The following is a 24,131-nucleotide window of genomic DNA, read 5'->3' as shown; positions in this document are numbered from 1 at the left end:
TGAGATTTTTCTTGTTTCTTGAGGTAGGATTGTATTGCTATATACAGTACAATCTTAGAACTGCTTTTGCTGCATCCCATAGGTTTTGGATCATTGTGTTTTCATTGTAATCTGTCTCTAGGTATTTTTTGATTTCCTCTTTGACTTCTTCAGTGATCTCTTGGTTATTAGTAACATATTGTTTAGCCTCCATGTGTTTGTGTTTTTTACTTTTGTTTTTTTTCCTGTAATTGATTTCTAATCCCATGCGTTATGGTTGGAAAAGATGTTTGATATGATGCTTGATATGATAATCACACTCTTTAATTTGGTGTGTTTCCTTTCTATGCATGATTGTATACCTTTACTATAAATGAATATGATTATAAATAGGGCATATTATTTTGTGCTTTTGAAATTCACATGATTCAGATGATACTATATGCATTACTATTGCAACTTGTTTTTCTTGAGTAGCTTTTTTAAAAATAATTAATTTGGCTGTGTCAGGTCTTCGTTGTGGCACGTGGGCTTCTCTCTAGCTGTTGCATGCGTGTTTTTCTCGTCTCTCGTTGTGGTGCGGGTTCCAGATCTTGTGGGCTCTGTAGCTTACAGCATGGGGGCTCTGTAGTTGAGGCACATGAACTCAATAGTTGTGGTGCACGGGCTTAGTTGCTCCGAGGCATGTGGGATCTTAGTTCCCCTACCAGGGATCAAACCCACATCCCCTGCATTGGAAGGCAGATTCTTTACCACTGGACCATCAGGGAAGTCCTGCAACTTGTTTTTCTTTTTCCACTAAATATTACCCTTAAAAAGTTTTCCACGTTGATCTATTTCATCAGTTAAGCTGTTGTATAGCATTCCATTGTATAAATAAACCTCAATTCATCCATTCTCCTACAGACATTAAGATTTTCTTTATCTGGGCTTCCCTGGTGGCGCAGTGGTTGAGAGTCCGCCTGCCGATGCAGGGGACACGGGTTCGTGCCCCGGTCCGGGAAGATCCCACATGCCGCGGAGCGGCTAAGCCTGGGAGCCATGGCCGCTGAGCCTGCGCGTCCGGAGCCTGTGCTCCGCAACGGGAGAGGCCACAACAGCGAGAGGCTCGCGTACTGCAAAAAAAAAAAAAAGATTTTCTTTATCTTTTGCTATTGTAAATGGTTATGGAATAAGTATCTGTTTATATGTTTCCTTAAGCACATATGGATGCAAGATTTTCTCTAGAGTAGACTTCTAAAAGAGTATCAAAACTATGCACATCTTCAACTCTACAAAGTATTATCTAATTTTCTACAAATTATATTCTCATCAGAAGGTAAATAGTTCCAATTTCCTCCCATCCTTGCCTGATTTTTGTTGTAAACTTTCCAATATATAAATTTATTTCCACAGTTGAATATTTTGCTTTATTCTTACAATGTATTTCTTTCATGTTTTTTCCTTTTTTGCTTTCTATTAAATGGATTATACTTTACTGACTTTTGTGTCTCTATTGGTTAAGTCATATTACTGTTTATTAGTTATTACCCATAAAAATTAACATGCATACTTGATATCTAGAGATTGTCAATATTTATACCCTTGTTCTGAATAATAAAAGACTTTTCAATATTTTAACTCCACTCTCCATCCCTCTCATTTTATCAATTATTTCATTTAGTAATTCAATTCCACCTTATTTTTATCCCTCATCCCCTGTTAATATTTTACCATTTTTCCCTTTTCCGTGCTTATTTAGATTTATTCACATTTACCAGTTTTGTTTTAATATAGGTTTAAAAAAATTATTGTCTTTTTTTTTTTTTTGGCTTATCATTGGTTCTTGAATTCTTCAATCTGGGTTCAGTTTTCTTCTTCTCCAAATATACCTTTGAGTAGTTCTTTCAGCAAGAGTTCTCATATATTGGACATATGTTGGACCTCTTTGTTATGCTCCATTTTCTTAAACCTTCTTGAATAATTCTTATCTCTTCTTTTGAGCTCTCCATTGTCTCTTTTTTTATTTTTTAACATCTTTATTGGAGTATAATTGCTTTACAATGGTGTGTCAGTTTCTGCTTTATAACAAAGTGAATCAGCTATACATATACATATATCCCCATATCTCCTCCCTCTTGCGTCTCCCACCCTCCCTATCCCACCCCTCTAGGTGGTCACAAAGCACCAAGCTGATCCTCTTGTGCTGTGGGCTGCTTCCCACTAGCTATCTGTTTTACATTTGGTAGTGTATATATGTCCATGCCACTCTGTCACTTTGTCCCAGCTTACCTTTCCCCCTTCCCGTGTCCTCAAGTCCATTAGGGCAGGACAGGAATAAAGTCACCATTGTCTCTTTACTTTACTCTCTTCACTTAAATTCTACTCTTTAGTCTATACATAGAGCTTTGATTTTTAGTTATATTTTTAATTACTAGATGGTCTATTTGATTCTTTCATGCTCTTTTTCCCCCCACTGATTTTCTTCTTTCTTTAAGGTTTAATACTTTCTTTAATTTGTTTAATAATTATAATTTTATCCATTTAATCATTAAAAAAATCTAAAGAATGTAAGGTGTTTATCTCCCTATTTATTGTTTCTGATGACTCTTGCTGTTGGTGAACTGTTTTCTCATATATTTTTAGGTTTATTTTTTATTATAAGCTTATCTTTAATTTTTCTTCCCTAGGGGAATTCTATATGGAAAAAATATGACTGTGTCCTCTAGAGCAGTTTTATATTTGCTTCTGTCTGATACCCCAGGTAAGTCATGAGCCTTGGACCAATTTTCATTATGATTACTATGTAAACAAAGAAACAAAAAATAAACTCACACCTAAAACATATACTAGGACTGGGTTTGGGTTTCAACCAGTTGGAGAGATGATCTTCATAAAGGGACTTTATTCTATTTCACATCTATCATTACCTGGAGGTTCAATTCTTGTCCTTACTGGGCATTTAAATCCCAGCTCCTTTTCATTACCAGGCCTAAAAGCCCATCCTCAGTGTTTTTGTGTCAACTTGACAGCTTACTGTGTTGGTTTTCCATTTTCTTTTTACTTCTGTTTCTCATGCATTTCCCTTTCTTTCTGATCAGACCAGTTTTGCCTTTAAACTTGTATTGTTGTTTGATATTATGTTCCATGTGATTGTACTTTCCGGTGTGGTTTGAAGTAGAGATCAACAGTCAGAATTATCTACCCAATGAAAGTTCCAGAAGTTTGCTGGGACTGGTGCTTCTCCCAGTGGGAGAAACCCTATTCAAACTCTCACATAAATGGGGACCCCCAAGTTTTGCAGGTACTGATACCTAAACTTGGATTTGTATCCTGAAATCCTATAAGATCATGCATGCTTACATGAATAGTAACCATGACAACAGGAAGGGTGCTCTCTCCTGAAACACAGCCCCATAAGTTGTCCAGCTGGGCCTAACCCAACCATGCAGAAAATCATATAGAGGAAAAGAACTAATAGGTTTAAATGATTATATAATAGATGTTAAATATATATAGCAGAGAAAGAAGGTTCAAATAATGCATAATTGATAATAAATAGAATAAAAAATACTCAAAAATAGAATAGATGTAAAATTCCCACAAGTGAAATACTGAATATATTCATGAAAATGGCTTATCCTGTATCCAAAAAATAAATAGACATTAACAAAGAATAGTTTATTTTACAGACTATTTTACATATACTCTGGGGTAAAATAAGCACGTAATTATGTTAATGTTATTTTTAACCAAAATATTTATCATAAGAGAAAATAGAGACTGAGATAAAGTACAAAATAAAAGAAGTCAAGAAAAATCTCTGATTTTAAATTTTGAATTGGAAATATCATTGTGAACTCATGATTTTTCTCCCTTAAATTTTTTTTCAAGTTTTGATCTCTGAAACAATGTATAATCAGTGGTTCTCAGTACTATTCTTCTCTAAAAAGAACCAAGGAATAGTTTGGGAAATGTACAGGAAGATCCTGGAACATCTTGTTGGCATCAAAGGCTAATGGGATCATGTCAAAAGCATATATAGCCAGCTTGATGGGCTCCCATGGCAAAAGATGTGACAGTTTGAGCACCAATGAGAGTAATGGTTGCAACTGTTTAAAACTCACTGGAAATATAAAAATCTATGAGTTATTAGTGATATTAAAAAAGAAATCAAACATAACTCATTGTACAATATTGGAGGTTGCTAGGGCACAAACTCACTCTGAAAATTGATAACGAAAGGAAGAGAACTGGAAGTGAGAGAATGGCATAGACTTATATACACTACCAAATGTAAAATAGATAGCTAGTGGGAAGCAGCCGCATAGCACAGGGAGATCAGCTCGGTGCTTTGTGACCACCTAGAGGGGTGGGATAGGGAGGGTGGGAGGGAGACGCAAGAGGGAGGAGATATGGGGATATATGTATATGTATAGCTGATTCACTTTGTTATAAAGCAGAAACTAACACACCACTGTAAAGCAATTATACTCCAATAGAGATGTTAATAAATAAATATAAAAGAAAGGAAGAGAACTGAGCCTGCCTTTGCAGTATGAACTGTGTTTCAGAGGAAGCAGATGTCTTCAGTGGATGAGGGCAAGCTTTTCTGTACACAAACTGCTCATAAATACAGAAGGAATTACAGAATTAGAAAAATCACCATTTTTCAACCTCTAAAGAATAACAATTTCAGATAATGGTCATCCATGAGCCATAAGACTATTGATGAAAAGTCATTGGAAACTTTTGCAATGAAGGGAACAGGCTGTCAGCACCTGAACCCTGAACTTTAGTATCTCTAAAAGTGAACCAAGGAATAGTTTGGATCTAAGGATCTAACCAGACTTTAGGTGCCTCCTGATAAAATGTAGTGTGAAACTACAGCACCATGCATGATGAAATTTGAACTTAAATATGGGCAAGCCTCTAGATCTAACTTCTAGTCTTCTAGAGATATAGGAGCTAGAGAAACAAATTTAATCATATCGGGAGAAAACAATCAGCAAAATTCAAAACGTGGAATGGACTCAGTTTCTTCAAACTTTAAAGCTTAAGAAACAGGGACTTCCCTGGTGGTGCAGTGGTTAAGAATCCGCCTGCCAATGCAGGGGACACGGGTTTGAGCCCTGGTCCGGGAAGATCCCACATGCCACGGAGCAACAAAGCCTGTGCGCCACAACTACTGAACCTGTGCTCTAGAGCCCACGAGCCACAGCTACTAAAGCCTGTGCATCTAGAGCCCGTGCTCCGCAACAAGAAAAGCCACTGCAATGAGAAGCCTGCACACCACAACCAAGAGTAGCCCCTGCTCACCACGCAGCAACGAAGACCCAACACAGCCAAAAAAATGAAATAAGTGAATAAACAAGTTCTTTAAAAAAAGAAACAAAATGAAGAGGGAATGTCTTATGGTAAGTTTTTTGAGAAACTTAAGCGGTATAAGAAAATATAAACAATGAACCTTATTTGAATCTTAGTTCAACCAAGCAACAGTAAAAACATATTTTTGACAACACGTAAATTTTGAGAGTTTCAATGTGGACTGAATATTATAATATTGAATATTATGATATGAAAAACTATTAACTGATTAATAGTACTAAGTAATAATAATTTAGTGACCTGTGGTCATGTAAGAAAATGTTATTTACTTATATTTTTTTGAAATTCACATTGAAATGTTTGGAGTGAAAGAACATGACATCTGGGATTTACTCTAGAACACTCTAGCCAAGAAAGCAGAGAGGAGGTAATAAAACAAGTTTGGTAGTGAGGGTGGTTGTTGAAGTTGGAAGGTAATTACACAGAGGTTCCTTGTACTCTATTTTTGTGTATTTCTGCAATTTTTCCTAATAAAAAGTAACAAAAGCGAATGATTTGACTCTCAGCAAAGCACCAAATTCAAAGAATAAAGACTAAAACTTCTCAAATATTTAAGCATATGAAGCTGGTCACCCTACAAAAGACTTTTCTTCTGAAATGTTAGATAGAAAGAAATCATGGAGAAATGTCTATAAAGTTGAAGAAAACCTAATGTCACTCATGAACACTTTATCCAACCAAGAATTTATTTACAGTTAAGGTAACAGTAACAGTAACAGTAATTACAATTACTCAGGATTGTAATAGCCTAAAAATCGTATTTGAAAAAAGAATCCAGCCTACTTAAATATTAATCAAAATCAGGAATCCATGAATGGGGAATTCGTGATATTAAAGAGCTGGTGAAAAGCTTGAGTGCATTTATTGAGTCATGGAATCATTCTAAATAATTGTGCTAATTATTTTTACGAAACATAGTACAATTTAAAAAATTAATGATAGAAAAAGCCTAATATTCTCTCATGTCCCCTTGTCTGTGTCCTTTACAGTCTTTATCAGAATTAGTAATTTAGAAATTTTTTTACAAGTTGATTTGTTTAAGTTTTGATTCCAAGCCTGAGCCTGTAAGCTGACTGAGAGGAGGTACCATATTGTTTTCTGTGTTTAATCTTCATCACAGACTGTACTCAGCACCTAACATATTGCCTTTCTCATAAGCGACATCTAAGAATTTTTTTGAATAAATAATTAAATAATAATGTGCCATTATTCATGGGTTTCATTTGTTTTTTTGTCCAGCACTTCAACTATAGTTTTGCAATTGAATGGATATTTAAGAATTACAGATTTTCATTTTTTTTTGTTCTACACAGATCTGTTTGCCGCCTGACATGGGGATTTGGCAGATACAAATGTTCTAACTAGAAAGGGTATTAAAAGCCCAACACCTTCGTTCAGGCCCAGTGTTATGAAGGTGTTAGTGGTAGAGACGGGAACGGGCCCACACAATTATTGCTCCTTTGGGCCCTGCCGTGACGCATGTGGCAGTCACTGGGGACATTCTTGAAGTATTGGTACACAGGTTTGATATGGATCACAGATGACTATTCTGTAGAAAACGTTTAGAGACCTTAATTTAATGATTTTTTTTTGTTTTACAGTATTCCTATCCAGGAGGCATTGCATATCTCAGTTTACTCATAGATACAATTATCGTTTCGAGTGGGTTCATCTCTAAGAAATTTTGCATTTAGTTTTTTCCCCAGTTTTTTGAGATAGAATTGACATGCAGCACCGTATAAGTTTAAGGTGTACAGCATAATGATTTGACCTACCTATATTGTGAAATGATTACAATAGGTTTAGTTAACATCCATCATCTCGTAGAGATACAAAACAAAAGTAAAAGAAAAAAATGTTTTTTTTCCTTGTGATGAGAAGTCTTAGGATCTACTCTCTTATCATGTTTCATATACACCATACAGCAGGGTTAACTACAGTCAGTATGTTGTACATTATATCTCTAGTACTTACTTAACTCATAACTGGACGTTTGTACCCTTTGTCCACCTTCATCCAATTCCCACTCCCATAACCCCCCATCTCCGATAAACACAAATCTAATCTCTTTCTCTATGAATTTGGTTTTTTCTTTCTTTAGATTCTACATATAAGTGAGATCATACAGTATTTTTCTTTCTGTGTCTGATTTATTTCACTTAGTATAATGCCCCCAAGGTCCATCCACATTGTTGTAAACAGCAGCATTTCCTTCTTTTTATGGCTGAATAATATTCCATTGTACATGGTGTGTGTGTGTGTATGTATATATATATATTCATATTTTCTTTATTTGTTCATCCATTGATGGACACTTAGGTTGTTTTCATATCTTGGTTATTATAAATTATGCTACAATGAACATGAGGATGCAGGTATTTCTTCAATATCCTGTTTTTGTTTCCTTCAGATATATTCCCAGGAGTAAAAGTGCTGGATCATACAGTAGTTCTATTTTTAATTTTTGAGGAACCTCCATACTGTTCTCCATAGTGGCTGCACCAGTTTACAATCCCACCAACAGTGTAGGAAGGTTCCCTTTGGTCCACATCCTCTCCAGCATCTGTTATCTCTTGTCTTTTAACGATATGATAGTCGGTCCTGACGTGACATCTCATTGTGGTTTTGATTTGCATTTCCCTTAAGATTAGCGATGCTGAGCACCTTTTCATGTACCTGTTAGCCATTCATATATCTTCTTTGGAAAAATGTCTATTCAGTTCCTTTGCCCATTTTAAATTGGATTATTTGTTTTTTTGCTATCGAGTTACAGTGTTTTAATAACTATTATAAATGCAAAGATTCTCAAAAGACAACCTATGGAATGGCAAAATATTTGCAAATGATAGATCTAGTAAGGGGTTAATATCCAAAATATATAAAGAACTCTGACAAAAAACAAATAAATATATAAAGTGCTTAGGACAGTACATGGTATATAGTAAATACTCTATTATGTCTGCCATTCTCAAACTTTTTAATCTTAGGACCTCTTGACACTATTATAAAATTGTTTCGTACCCCCCAGAGCTTCTGGGTTATATTTATCAATATAACCCATATATGCTCATGGGTTATATTTATCAATATTTACTATATTAGAAATTAAAACCAAGAAATTTTTTAATAAAATATTTATTTACTTGGTTGCGCTGGGTCTTAGTTGTGGCACGCAGCCTTTTCAGTTGTGGCAGGCGAACTCCCAGCTGTGGAATTCATGTGGGATCTAGTTCCCTAGCCAGGGATGGAACCCAGGCTCCCTGCATTGGGAGCGTGGAGTCTTTACTACTGTGCCACCATGGAAGTCCCTAAAACCAAGAAACTTCTAAAAAGGTTTATTTATGAAGTCATTTAAAATAACTACATGGTAACATCATTTTTAAATGAAAAATAACTACATTTTCCCACACGCAATTTGTGAGAAGAGCGGCATTGTTTTACATTTTTGCAATTCTTGGTAGTGTCTGGCTTAGTAGAAGATATTGATGCTTGGAACCATACCTGCTTCTGCCTTCAATCTGCTAGAAATCACACATCAGGAAGCCTTGGGAAAATTTCTCCTCAGAAAATGAGAGTGAAAAAGGCAAGTCTCATTTTATTATTATTTGAAAAAGTTTTGACCTCATGGACCCCCTAAAAGGGTCTCAGGGACCCTCAAGAGTCCTCATACTGAATTACACCTTGAGGACCACCCCATGTTTTCTATTATTATTATTGTTATGGCTGTTGAGGAGGATGATGATGGAGAAAACCAGGATAGACATGGATTTTCCAGAGTTAGAGCTGTGTGTCAAGTTCTCAATGCAACGGGTTCTATGCAGACACTCATTTAAAGGTGCTTGTCTTTGAAAGAGTGGAACCAGGTTTGGGTCAAAGTGCTGTGAACCTACTGATATTTGGAATAAATGGACAGTGGTATTTGGCTTTTTCAGGTGTGTAGAGCTATAGCCATGAAATAAAGAGGAAAGAGTCCCCCTAGTGCACTGCTGCTGTAAGGAAACAGGGTGTGTGTTTGTACCACCACGGGAAATTTTCATGCGAAGTTATGTGTTAGCAGTGGGCTCAGACACCAAAACTGCAGGTAGTACAATGAAACCCAGGAGCATTTTAATGCCTTTTTTCAGGATGTTCAGGCAGAAGAAATATATTCTGGAAGACCAAAGTGCATAGCTGTAACCAAAGCATTTCATGAAAGGGGAAAATGGAAATTAAGGGACATTTGCTCCCTCAGCTGGATTTTTCTGTTTTTATTGAGGCTGGTCACCTGGTAAAAAAAGATGACGATGTTGAAGATCTGATAGTACATTAGTATATTCACAGGCTATCCTTGCCCAGAGTCAACAGGGTGTTGAACTTCTCAGCTATTCATTTCAAAGGCAAAATCTTGTCATTGCCTCTCAGGGGAAAAATAATGCTCCCAAACTACGTTGTAAAAGAAAAGTAAATCACGGGTCCTCACAACCAATGGTGTCTGGCTCAGCATTGCCAAACCGCTCTGGATGCTGTAGCCCCTGGGTCTTGTTGTGTAGCAGTTTCTCTCCACTCCCCTGTTTTCTTTTTTAAAAATAATCATTCTGCTTTTGGTACTTTTCCTGTCCTCAATTTCCCCAGAAATATGAAAATAACAACAACAAAAGATCCCAGGGTACAGAGTAGTTATACTACTCAAGGACCCGTGGAAGTAAAATCCATCTAATGTTGGGAATGTTTAGGGAAAATGATCATGGTTGAAAAGACCATTCTAGAGAAATGATCTACAAAACTTTAAAGTGGAGGCAAATGTGATATTGAGGAGGGGGTGCAAATAGAGATGGCAGTGGATTTCATTTGGCTTATGGTGCCAAATGAAATTCCAGGAAAACTTGCCCTTGAAAAAGAAGGTAGGAAATGAACCAAAGGGGAGTGAACTACAGACTGTAGAAAGGGAAGTCCACGAGAAGTCTTGACTGTGTATTTCTACTCCCCCTGTGCTGTCTCTCGTCCACCTGTTATCCTGGTTCCTACATCAGCCTTGAAAATCATGCAGCAGCTACATGGTGAGCTATACTCTAGAGGATGCTCTGCCGTGATTCATAGTCTAGGAAGAAGGCTGAAGTCATGTGTCCATGTAAGAAGAACAGGGGTTGGGAGATCTGGGGGAAAAAAATAAACTGGTGGAGGAATGGTGAGATTAGTCTTTTAGAGACCAGGAAACAGAGGAATAAAAAGTAGCAGAGAAATGATAAAACCGTAGCAAATGAAGAAACAAACAATTAGCTAGAGATAGAACAAGTGTTAACAGAGAGAAAAGGCAGGTAGTACAGAACTGAAGTAAACGTGCATGTTGTGATGGCGTCGGCCGAAATAGACTAAGTAGAAGTGGCTTCTTCTTGGTGACTTTTTGTTTGTTTGTTTTCTTTGCGGTACGCGGGCCTCTCACTGTTGTGGCCTCTCCCGTTGCGGAGCACAGGCTCCGGACGCGCAGGCTCAGCGGCCATGGCTCACAGGCCCAGCCACTCCGCGGCATGAGGGATCCTCCCGGACCGGGGCACGAACCCGTGTCCCGGTGAATCGGCAGGCAGACTCTCAACCACTGCGCCACCAGGGAAGCCCCTTGGTGACTTTTTGAATGTTTTCTTCTCACGGCTCTTGCGCTTTAGAGGCACCCAGCTATGTTATCTCTTCTCACTTTAAGCACTGCAGAGGATTTATTGAAAAACAGAGATGACCAATACCTCTACTTTATCTTGATTCCCTGTGCAGTATTTCTCTCTCAGTATCCTTAGGGTTTTAGTCATTAGGAAATTAAGGACATCTTGGGAAATAGAGCCAATATTTTATATTAACTATAAATGGAGTATAACCTTTGAAAATTGTGAATCACTCTGTTGTACATCTGGAACTTATATAATATTGTACAGCACCTATACTTCACTAAAAAAAAAAAGAAATTAAGGACATCTCTATCTCATTTCCTGAGAAGTTGGGGACTGGGTCGGATCTGTGGTGACCTGTTGCTGTCTTATATACCAGATGGTCAGCTGTTGGGAAATGGCTGATCTGTGATGTCTAGCTGATGTCTAGCTGATCTGTGATGCAAGGAGGGGGTCTTAAAGGATTGGAAAAAAAGCATCATTTTCTGGAAATTGGGTGGGGAGAGGGGAAAGCACAAGAGATGATGGTAATGGTGACTATTTCACTTAAGGAATCTTCTTTCCTAAATTCTTCTGTGAACGTGGGAGTAAAAGTTAGTTGAAGTATTTCCTGCCCTTCTCCATTTGTTTCCCATTGCTTTAATCTTAAAAGTGCCTGCCAGTCACACTGACAGAGGACCAGATGGTTTTTCTCATGCTCTTCCCTTTGCCCTGAACAGAAAATACCCTCTGTTTGTATCACAAAATTCTTCCACCATCTTCACGGTGGTGAAGGATTCATCTTTCCTGGCTTCCTGTTGTCTCTCCATATGGGAAAATAACTAACATATGCTGCATACCTACAGAGTATAACTCAATAAGCTCTCAGAAGACATTATCTCCTTACCTCCTCACAGTACCCTTGAGGAGTTACAAGAGGAGAAACTCACGACACAGAGAAGTGGCCACTTTCTGAAGACCGCACCCAGTCAGAGGTAAGGGCTGGAGGAGATCCTGACCCAAGCCTGTATGTTGTGGTACCTAAAAATGTAATCATCTTCCACCACATAGAATCAAACAATCCCCACAGATAAATTTTTTATGCATTTATTTTTTAAAAGCAATCTGTGCTGTATTTAAGTCATTTACATGTGTCTGTGTTTCCTACTAAATTATGAATCTTCGAATGTCAAGAAGCAGATCTTATTCAAGTCTCTATTACCCAGAGTAACCTACCAGGAGAGATTACTATTGATGCTAAATAGGGGCTGTTAATTGAATAACTCAAAACTACCTTTGTGTTTTTATCTTTACATTCTTCCTGCCGTTGCCATGCTAGACCTGAACTTCAGTCCTTCCATTTTATTTGGGCAGGGTCTAGGGTCTCAACCAAATTTTACACCAAATATGCCTTAATTCATGTCATCTGGAGACTTATTGTGGGGAATCCTAAGAACAGTTCTGGTCATCAATTTTACCTTGGTTTCCTGGTAGGACAATTTTAATCTACCGGACAACCCAGAACCACCACCTCATTCCAAATCAGTCTAATGCAGGGGTCAAGAACCCGGATTTCCCCTCAGATGAACCTTCCCTGCTGCTACTTGGCCATGGGCGGGTTGCTTCATCCCTGAGATCCCTAGATTTTTCAGAAAAAGGGGGATAATCATTCTCACCCTGAGGATTGTAGTGAAAATAAATCGCAAACTACAATTATGATCCATACTGCCCTTCTCCAAGCTGGTTTTCCTCCTGATTCCCTAGTTCAGCAAATGGCATCACCCACTGTATGTTTCGTGCAATCCAGAAAGTCACCTGCCGTTCCTTCAAGTTCCACCACCCATCAGTCACCAAGTTCTGTGAATTTTACCTCTCAACTTGAAATCATCCAGTTCTGTGCAATACCATCACCACCCCCCTATAACTAATTGGTCTCCCCAAATCCACTTTTACTACCTCCGCCCCAGCCCTAACTTTCCACGCTATAGCCAGAGACATCTTTCAAAATTTAAGTGTGAGACACTGCTAAAGTATTCTCAGTGGCTTCACCATGCTCCTGGCTCAGGTAAAGAATCTTTGATACAACGGAAGAGACCCTATGTGCTCTGGTTTTCACCTCCAGCCTCTCTTTCCCTTCAAGTCTGTGCTCCACACAAGGCAGAAAGCTTTCCTAAGCTTTTCCAGTAAGCCACCCTCCTCCCCGCCTTTTGCACATTTCTTCCGCAGAGAATGTTTACTCCATCATGCCCTTGTCCTTTTCTTCCCTAACATGCTTCCAATTTTAGTTTATTTCAAGTTAATTGCTTAATTCCCCTTTGCTCAACCTACACACCCAAGACCAGGTCAATGCCTTTGATATAGGTTTTGCTTTCCTCCACCGCTCTCAGAATAATTAAAAATCTCACATTTCTGTGATTATTTGACAAGTATCTGTCCAAACACTAGAATGTAAAAACCCTCGAGGAACTATGTTTTGCCGAAACTCAAGCACTTAACACAGCACCTGGCACATAGTACAGGCTCCATAAATATTTATTGAATGAGTCTGTACTGTACAAATGGTAGCCTTTATTCTGAATGTCACCCAACTCAATGGTTTCATAGGAAAAGCTCCGTCTTTGGATTCCGAGCAGGTGTGAATCATGTCCCTGTTAATCTTGAAAAGTTATATATTTTTTGTAGGTCATCGTAAAATGGGAATGACTGTCCCCGCCTCACTGAGTTGTTAAGAGGCTTTCGTGAGGTAACATAATATCAAGCGCCTCAGGGCTCCCCTAGCGTCTATAGTAATTACGGTAATTAACACAGGCCAGAAGGTCATGTAAATAACCCTAGTGTAAGCAAACAATTGTCCCTACGTCAAGCCGGACCACCTGGAGCTTCAAATGGGGGGTCTTTGGCTTCATCTTGCAGCCTGCCCCCCTACCCCCCAAAACTGTCCTGGAAGCTTCGATCCCAGGGGGAGGTTGTGCCTGCAGGGAGGTGGCAGTGAGAGGATCCCCGCGCTGCGCTGCGGAGGTGAGGACGACAGCCCAGCCCCTCCTCCGCAACTTTCCCGGTCCCGCCGCGCTCCCTGTCTGCCTGTCTGTGTGTCTGTGTCTCCCTGTCCCAGGAAGGCGACGCCAGGAGCGCCCGCGCCCCACCTGCCCTCTGCGAGCCCTCAGGCTTTGGGCAACTTTGGCAGAGCCCTCCCGGGTCCCATGGCGACCCCGGCCCAGATTTCCGGCCTGGGGAGGCGGGGGGCTGTCCCCGCCTCCTCTTCCCCGGCCAGAGGTGGCGACCGACGCGCCAGCAGCGTCCGAAATGGGGTGGCTGCAGAAACACCCGTGTGTGTCCGTGTCTCCAGGGGCAGGGACGGGGTGTCAGTGCTATCTGTTCATTTTAATCATGTCTAGGAGGACCTTTCCCGTCGTCAGTTCTCAGGAGGGCTACACAGTTGGTGCAGTTTCTTTTTGTTTGGGGATGCAGATTTAAGTGTGTGTGTGTGTGTGTGTGTGTGTGTGTGTGTGTCTATGTAAATCTTTATATTGTGGGGCAACTCTTAATGAGAAGTCGATGAGATTTCAATCCTTAGTTCTCTCCTCCTAAAGCTTTCTTTAAACATGTTGGAAATTGTTTTTCTTCTTTTCTCTTTTCTTACTTGAAGTTCCTTCTACTTAATTTTCAAGGGATGATACAATACAATGTTATACATAAGAACATATATTCTGTATTAAACATTTCTCATCACTCCTCTACCTCTCAAGCTTAATGTTAGTTTTGAACCTTGAAAAAAATCCCCATTTTAATATCACAAAGTATTCCTGTGAATTCTTTTTGGAAAAGTTAGAGTACACCAACTGATGAACTTAAGTTTGAAAAGTGGACAAATGCAAACGTTAGTAACTCCACAAAGCCACCAAGTTAATGGATACTATTTATGGTTTTGGATTTTCAAAGAGCAACTTTGCAGTATCTGTCAGGTTGTTTTGAAAATCAGGTTCTGATGTTAATCCTGAAAGGGTTAAATAACTTATACGTGATATTCATGTCACTCTTACAATAGCTGACTCATAATACATCAACAATCTATCCTAGGGTGTGTGGGATCAAATAGCTTAAATTAAATGAAAAAAAGTTGAAATATTTGTCATCACGTTGCATCAGTTTAGACGAGCTGCAAATAAATCATATCCGAACCTTTTAAACGATAAAAAGTTTACTGACTACTATTTACATACTTTGAATATTTTACATTTGTGTGGTCAACGCAGTTTACACAAATGATTGTGTATATCCGTTTCCAGTTAACAAATAGCAAGGTATCTGTGTTATTCAATGGTGAACATTTCATGCTTTTCCATAAAGGTGACATTATATAAACCGAAGAGATTACTGCATATTATCAAAAGGTCATTTAGAGAATCTGAAGATAAAATCATTAGGGACAGGTTAAGAGAAATAAGATAATGAATTATCATGGAAAAAAAATTATATGGTGGCATAGAAATCAAAGTCTCAGTTAGTACATGAAATAGTTAATTTTATTTTTGTTTTAAACAGGTTTCCAGAGCATTAAAAAAAAAATCCTCTGAGGTTTGTTAAACCTTTAGTGGCAGATTACAGCCAATGTTTTGTCTTTGGTGAATAGCTGTTTGTCTCACTTTATTTACTTGGTATTGGATATTTGTCAATGTCATTTCATGTCTACAGAAAATTCTTACCCTCTGTGGAGGTAGTGAATGTGTGTGTGCATGTCTGCCGGAGGTCACATGACAGTTTCATCCTATTTTGTGGAGCAGCTTGACTTTTTTCCCCCCTTGCTTTTGGTGATGGTTGTGAGTGCAGAAGTTGATTGACAGATGCGTGCCAGAAACCCCCATTCTCCTTTTCAAAGACAACATATGATGGATTGCGATCTCTCAGCCCAGCAGGACACGGGGACCATGCGAGCTGTAATTGGTCAGGTATGGAGTCAGCCATTTCTCAACTCCCCTTTTTTCCACAAGGGTCTCACCATATGATTCACATAATTCATATTTACAGTACCATCTTTCTATCTGTATCTTCAGCTACCTGCCAGCGTAGCGCTGAAAGTGTGAAAGGGAAGAGGCACCCATTAAAATCTAGCTAGGAAAGCTCAGCTTCAAACTTCAATGCGATGCTTACAAGCCCAAACTAATACAACCACAAAAAAGAAACCCCAAAGAACAAATTTATTTATCATTTGGCCTGAATGTTTAAAAATATACGTTTTTTAGAATTTATTTTCTGTTGAGATTGTGATCTCTGGAAGAAAGTGTGAGACGAGAATAAAGTATTATGTTTTCTAGGTAGTTAACAATTTTCTGTTCAGTGTTTTGATTTTGGCTATGTTCTGTCTCTCTCGCTCTGTCTCCCTTGCTCTATGGAAAATATAAATATAGAAATACACGTGCCTTTACTCCCAACCCAGATAATGTGTGATCGAGCCTGGTTAGATGTATGTAGTAGTGGTCTTGGCCGCTGCGGACGGGCAGGCTGCAAATTAAACACTGCCACAGTCTGAAAGGTCCAGGTGGTCTGCCCGCGCCTCCTAATGCAATCCACACAACAGCTTTAATAAACAGCTCTATTTAGTGCCTCCACCGTGTATCTAGGGAGGTGAACTGGTCTGGGGCTGCTGTGATGAAATGCCAGAAGAATCTCTCTCAGAGGCCTCACAAGCTGATTTTTAGAGCTTTCCCGTTCTGTTCTGTCGTCTTTGTCTTCCAAATGGGTCAGTGAGTCTTGCTTTTTCTGTTTCTGTGCTTTCTGTGAAATCAGTAGTTTCAGTTTGTGTTTAAATGTTTGCGGCGTGAGCTAAATCAGAAGAGGAAAGGGTCATTGTATTTTCATTTGCCTTCCAATAACTGAAGGGATGAGAGGAATGAGCGTGCCCTGCTGCAAAGGAAGGGTGATTTTTCTGCCTGTGATGGGGGTGGGGTGAGGAAAAAGGGAATATATGTGGTTGCTTTCTGGTTTGCTTTTTTTTTTTGTAATGTATTTTTGACCAAAATTTTTCTCAGTTATCTCTGCTTACTTAGGAACTGTTAACTCATAAATCAGAATATGCTTACGAATATTGATGAACTCCTAAAAGTTTTTTTTTTCCTTTTTTTCCCCCACACTTTCCAATCAACACAGGCTGGCAAGGTGATGACCTAAAATTTGTTTGCTGTATGTTAATAGCGTGGATGGAAATATACCGTCAACAAAATTATAGCAAAGCACTTTAGGGGTCTGAAAGTACATGGTTTATTAATACCAGCATGCTTCATAATGTATTTTTAGATGGAAAATGTCAGATATATAATACAGTGTTTCCACAGGCTCATACTGTTTTAAAAGCTGTAGATAGCTGCTTCTACAGAACAATATTTTTTAAAACTTTCAAGTTGGTTTTTGTGTTACAGACATATATAAAGTGAAGTCTCTGGGCATATATTTGTCAGGAAAAAAATATGTAAAGACTGATTTTATATACTGTTAGTACCCATTTCAATATAAGTATTCACTGATGAGCAAGCATGTGAAATATAGCTAAAATAATTGTGCCATGTGGAATGAAATACATACCTGTGAAAATAGATAACCTCTTCATGTAGAAATAAAACTTGAGCTGTGATAACTGTCTTGTCCTGCTAAATAAAACTTTTCTTAGTTGGCAAGCATGTTCTCTCTTCTGTAGACCACAGTACAGCCTTAATACTGTGCAAAATTACTGTGTTTCGGTACCAAATAAGAAAAAGGATTTCCTTTCATATATATTTCCTTTAGGTGGGAAAAGAAGCTTGGTTAAAAAAAACAGAAGAGATATTTCTAATTTGTTATTCAGTATTGTTTATTGGAAATAATTGCTCATGTATATACTTTTAAAAGGTTCAAGTAGATATTAAAAAAAAAAAAGAATTGGCATACATTTTATAAATACCAGACTTAAACTTCTAATTTGTCAGGGTTTCATATTGGTTGCTATTATTACATCGCTCTGTATTTTGTGTGTACGTTAAGTGATTTTTAAAGGCTTTTAAGTGTGACCAGGAACTATATATGTTAATTAACTCGTTATGGATGCTTACTATACTTACTAAATAGTTGCATCAAAGTAGCCAGTTTTTTTTCTGAAGATTTCATTTCTCATAAATTATTTGTTAAAAAAACCCCAGATACTTATGTCGAGCTTGTAAATTATAAAAGCAGTTGTTCTGAAGGTTGTAAAATTTTCTGTACTAAAAATGTACAAAAACTATTTTGTACATTTTTAGTTCAGAAACTGAAACACTAATACTCCAAAGCAAAGAAAAGAGCATCCTGTCCCATATACATACCATTAAAGTCAGAAAACTTAATAGAACCCATATTTATAGATATAAAAAGAAAGATGACATCCAGATTTGAAATGATTTCCTTTTAACTGTTACAGCACAGCTAGGAATATTGGCTCAAACCACTACTTCTAACAATAAGGACAAGAAAGTGAAAATAATTTTCCTTGCTTTTCAGTCACTCATAACCAGAAAGGTGGTTTATTTTTCAGCTTTTGATTTCAATATCATCTTTTCCCTACTCAGCAGGTGTGAATCAGTCTCAGTTGATGATACAAATGTTTGTGTGTCTTCCTTCTCAAAATACATACTGGAATGATAATTATTTTTGTCCTTTTATTTTTTCTGGTCTGAGTTCCGTTCCTACATGGCTGTAAGTTGGAGGAGCAAATCACTAGTTTTCAGTGATATTTTCCATTCAGAATACTGAAAGATTCCCGTGAAATAGGGTCTTCAGGTTTTTTTCATTCATCTCTGGGATTGCATATCTAGATGCTTCCACTGGAGGGGAAGAGGGGACTTCTCCGCATTGCTGGTCATGCATGATCCAGCTCAGGAGAGTGCAGTGGCTTCATGGAAGAGAGAGAAGAGATGTTGTTGTACCTGCCTTTCCCCCAGGGCCTTCCCTTCCCCAAGTAAGCAATTAAGCAGTCTAGTACTTAAGAACAAACTCCCAGCTTGGTATCTCAAGATAAAGAAACTTGGTTCATTCATATAGTTTCTGGGAAATCAAACCAAATTTTTGATAGTCATCTGTAGCAAGCTTCCTAACCCTTGGAACCATAGGAGGGATTTTACCTTCAGATGATTTTCATATCAGTTCAAATTAAACAGTTAAGCAGGTTCTGACCAGTGGGTCTGAATATCATTTTTAAAATGAAGACACATTTCCACCTCTCATGGTCATTCAGTGTTCACTGCATCTTTTTTGCAGACCTGAGCTGGTGGCCTGTGAGTGACAGCTTAGTTTATCGGTATTACAGACCTCTTGGTTTTTGTTTTTGATTTTTTTTCTCATCTCATGCAGACGGGTCATCGTGTCCAATCCTCCTTCTGGCACTGCTGTCCCAGAGGACCCTAGGCTAGCCTGCCATCTTTATGTGCAGGCCTGAGGGTCCGGGCTTGGCTGCGTGTTTCTATACACTGACTTCTGGAAATATGATAGGACAGAGGATATTAAATTAGTTGTTAATAAAAACAACAGATGAGGCAAATTAGATAAAAATATGTATCAGGCACATCTAAGAGTTTGCTGGGAATGGGAGAGACAGCTGGATAAGAGGGCTGTAGTGTGCACTCCCAGTGGACACGGCTGAAGTACTCAGAGAAGAGGGAAGAAACCGTATTTAACAGCATGGGAGGTGCAATCGAAAGCTGTTGCAATTTTCCTTACCGGTAAAATGGGTCTTTTTTTTTTTTTCAAGGTATATTTGGACAATTTAAAGTGTTTGAAAGTGGCACCTTAGAAAGTGAAGGCAGTTGTCTGAGACCATGCTCAGTGAGTGTGCTAAGACCTCAGAAGGGGAGTGAGTGTGGGTAACGGGGTGCATTTCGCTTAACAGTACCTCAGTGCATGTTTTTTCATGTGAAGATTCTAGAACACACAAATACTTGGTTGTTCCAGCATCAAAACAATTTTATATGTCGGTTTGTTTATACCCTCCCTTGTTCCAAAAAGTAATTTAATGATGCTTTAAGAACAATGTGCTTACCTAGAACATAGTCAAGCTGATGTGTGAAACGGAGGTGGCCTAGGGAGAGTGGACCCTGACGGTGTGTAAATTATACACTTGCAGATTGTTCTCAGTCCATGGAGACTGCTTTTCATGCCCTTTCTATAAAAATTAAACTTTGAGGCTAACCTGACCTTGTTTTATGCGTGCCAAGCATAACTCTCATATACTTTAAAGAGTCATTTTTTGTAGGTGTGAATGCCCACCTTTTTTTGAAATTGACCTATTTGCTTCAACAAATTTATATATTTTGGGGATGTGTCATTATTATTGTTTGGATTTAATTGAGAATACTTTTTTCAAGGTATTATTATAGGTAAATGGTCTACTAGAAAAATACAAATTAATTAAGGATTATTCTTTCTGCTGCTAGTATGCCTTTTGTAAGTACGGAACTCACCAAAATTGAATTTGTACTGTGTATTTCTAACTGACCTTAAACACTTCACTCATTATTCTACTTATACTTGGAGGAAAGTTGATGTTAGCTTTTTATATTCTATCAGATGAACTCAGTTTTTATTACCTTTAAAATAGGTTTAAATTGAAGTTTACTATGTTACTTGAGCAGATGTTTAAATTGTAAAGCCAATTTTGTCCCTTAAAGTAAAATCTGTCAATACAGTAATAATACTATACAATAATATTAATAATAATACTGAACAACCAGCACATGAAATCTGGTTTTGAAAGTAAATTTTCTTTTCTATTTCTAAGGCCAATTAATGAAACTCTATATACTATTCAAGTATTATTTCTATGCTTAAGAATTTAAAGCTTTTGGTTTCATATACCTAGAATACGGAGAGAGGTTGCTGAAACATTTCAAATATGAATGCTTATGAAAGAAAGTTTGAATGTATATGTTTCCTATATGTAAAATCTATAGTACTTGTTCTGTAGGTCATTGAAAGAAGGTATTCCTTCCTTGACCATTTCTTTGCTATGTCAACTGCATTTAATCATACAGTTTAAAGCATCTTTCTCTTTTCAACTTTATTGTTGACCAAAATTACAATTTAACTAACATGTTCACAAATATTGAAAAACTCCACTTTTCAATCTCATTATGATATCATATAAGCTGATCCTTTTTTTTCTAATGCTTGATTGAGTAGAAAATAAAGTTGTGAAATAAAATGCAAATATAAAAGGATCAGACCTGAAGAAACAATGTGCAAGGAGGTAAATATTGACCTGAATTTGAATACTAAAAGAAAATCCAAATTACAAATCTTTTAAATAATTTTGTATTTTATAGCCAAACTTTTACTTGAGAGATAATAGCCGCTCTAAATATAATTTCAAGCCTGCCTTTATATTCTTTTTCCCCTTCCTTCCTTCTTTTTGCTTTTTTGGTAGGTGAAATGTGTGTCCAATAAAGTAAATTACTGAGTGAAGCCTTGTTCTGGGATCACATGTCAATTACTCTGTTGAATCATAATGTCTTGAGCTGATCCAAAGTTGTAATCAAAATTTATAGAAGGGGTTGTGAGAGATTGTCATTACATTTCAGTAAGGTTCATTTTTCTTTCTAGCTATTATTTTCTTGTTCTTCCTAGTTATACGATGTGAACCAATTTTGGTGAAAATTTATTAATTATTGTTTGATAAATTCTTTCCTGGTTTGCCCTATGCTTGTATTGTTTTCTTTAGCCCAACTGTAAATGACTGTATTATTGTTATTTCAGGGCTACCACTTCTCCTAAATATTAAACCTTTGTATGTAAGTAGTAGCAAGATAATTGAAAACATCTCTGGTTGTTTATATTAAAGGCAACTCTGTAGATTTTAAGAACACTTTATTTTTCAAGGGGCTGGTTTCAGAAAATAGCTTTTTGTTTTGTCACTAGCTTTAAAACTCCCGTGATATGAAGGACTCTTTTTTCCAAAGAGAGAGATTAGCTGTTGATACTTGGTACTGATTCTAGGTGAACTGTCACCCTATTCCCTTAGCAGCGTTTTTCTAACCAGAGAACAAGAAATAAAAATTGAGGATCAACAGAATATTCTAAATTTCACCTATGTTCAGCCCACCCCCTCCCCCAGGGGGGTGGATTATTCCAGTGGGAAGAGATACTCCTACAATTTCCAGCTCCCACCTCCTAAAGTCAAAGATGCAAATCAACGTGTTGACACCTTGAATGAAAAGAACATAGTTACTCAAACTCATTGCTCTGGTATTTTGCTCTCTTCCTTCAGTGTCATTTTTCCATCAGCCTTTCTTCTCTTTTCTACTGTAATCCAGAGTCAGTCAGATGAGTCATAAGTGAAAAGTGAATCCTCGTGGGCTGCCCAGGCAGCAAAGGGCACTGGAAAGAGAGACAAGACCTGGAGCAAAACAAAGCAAAACGCTAGTGGAAAATTCACCAACGCAGTTGCTTCTGTAGGTAGTGTTTTCAGTAAGGTATTCTGTAAGCATCTTTCATCTCGTCTAGCAATAGTAGAGCACATAAATAGGCAGTGAAACAATAGGACAGGACAAATAAACATTTAAAACAAAGCCAAAAGGAAAAAAAATTAGCTTCACAATGCTGGAACACGAATTTTAAAATTAAGAAACACTTTTTTTCTGGAGCTTTTTACAAGAGTGTAACCAGTGCTTGGGTGTTGTGAAATAGCAACCTTATTAATAATACACATGTTTCTGGTGGTTATTGGGATGCTGACTCTGCATATTTTATGACTGATTTCTTATGATTAATTGGAAACTATTTTAAGAAGTGAACATCGATCTCTAACACCTAAAAACTTAAAGAAACACGTATACTTAAAAAAATATTAAATACCTGTTACATGGTGTTTTTATTTTTATTTATTTAATAATTAAATCATTTATTTATTTATTTTTGGCAGCATTGGGTCTTTGCTGTGCCTGGGTTTCTCTAGTTGCAATGAGCAGGGGCTGTTCTTAGTTGCAGTGTGCAGGCTTCTCATTGCGGTGGCATCTCTTGTTGTGGAGCACAGGCTCTAGGCACGCGGGCTTCAGTAGTTGTGGCACTCAGGCTCAATAGTTGTGGCTTGCGGGCTCTAGAGCACAGACTCAGTAGTTGTGGTGCACAGGCTTAGTTGCTCCGTGGCCTGTGGGATCTTCCCTGATCAGGGTTTGAACCCGTGTCCCTTGCATTGGCAGGTGGATTCTTAACCACTCTGCCACCAGGGAAGCCCTATGTAGTGTTTTTAGCTTTGATCGGATGAACTCCGGTAAACTCGTCTTTGAAACAACAAAGTACTTTTTTAAAGTGCAGAATTTATACAGAGATTTTTTTTTTAATGAAAGAAACAATGAGCAGAGAGGTAAATATTGACCTGAATTTGAATACTAAAAGAAAATCCAAATTACAAATCTTTTAAATAATTTTGTATTTATAGCCAAACTTTTACTTGAGAGATAATGTTGTTGAGAGTGAGAGGCAAATATTGTTTATTTTGAGAGGGAGAGGCAAAGATTGCACCAGCACAGAAGCATGGGCACCAGAAACCCTAATGGATATTGAGGATATATGAAAAGAAAGGTAGATATTTCTTAGATCTTCAGTGGTATTCATCCAAAACTGAAGGGCAGCATGGGTAAGAATGGAGCCAGGCACACAGTATCAGGCTATGGCAGGCCAAATTTGCTTCAGACAGAGCTAGTTAATTCTGTAAGCCTTAAATGATACTCAAAAACTAGGCTCTTTCAACCTTTTGGAGAAAAGGTTGAGAGTTGGGACAAATGTAAAATTCTGCTTAATGTGCACAAATAAAGCCAAGAACATCAGGCTCATTGCACTTCGAGTCAGCCCTGATGATTCATCATGATGGTCAGGGCAAACCGTGGTCTCTGGGTTGAAACAATCTTATCCTTTTTTAAAAAAAAAAACAGAATGTTCCAGCTTGGATCTTATATCCTTAGGGTTCCTATATTGAATTCCGAATTGGGAAACTTAATCTTGCAGCCAGATTTGACAAGATGTTGGCTGAGTGGTAGGCAGAAGTGATGATGGTGGGATGAAAGGCCCCAGGTCAGAATTTGGGAAAATAAGAGATTTTGAGGAAATTTGGCTGTGATATAAGAACCCCCAGTTTGAAAATTTCTCACTACTCATATTAGCAGATGGTGTTTACGGGTCTGA

The 24,131-nt window shown here is 37.9% G+C and overlaps 1 protein-coding gene across 2 annotated transcripts in view; it reads left to right on the top strand.

Moving 5' to 3' along the window:
- The first annotated feature begins 11,897 nt into the window (after positions 1-11,897).
- Positions 11,898-24,131, top strand: part of POU6F2 (POU class 6 homeobox 2) — a 464,893-nt gene continuing 452,659 nt past the window's right edge. The window contains exons 1-2 of one of the 2 annotated variants that reach the window (XM_079931511.1): positions 11,898-11,953; positions 13,872-13,976. Coding sequence is in view for 1 of the 2 variants with exons in the window: in XM_079931510.1 (XP_079787636.1) it covers positions 15,800-15,904 (105 nt within the window). In the remaining variant the exon portion in view is untranslated. Of the gene's footprint in view, positions 11,954-13,871; positions 13,977-15,740; positions 15,905-24,131 lie in introns of those variants that run through there. The other variant, XM_079931510.1, reaches the window with a different exon arrangement.

The sequence above is a fragment of the Stenella coeruleoalba genome (genome assembly GCF_951394435.1).
Source record: "Stenella coeruleoalba genome assembly, chromosome: 9".
In the NCBI taxonomy this organism is placed as follows: domain Eukaryota; kingdom Metazoa; phylum Chordata; class Mammalia; order Artiodactyla; family Delphinidae; genus Stenella; species Stenella coeruleoalba.
Note: the sequence above shows the minus strand (reverse complement) of the source record. Positions and strands in the feature narration are given on the sequence as shown.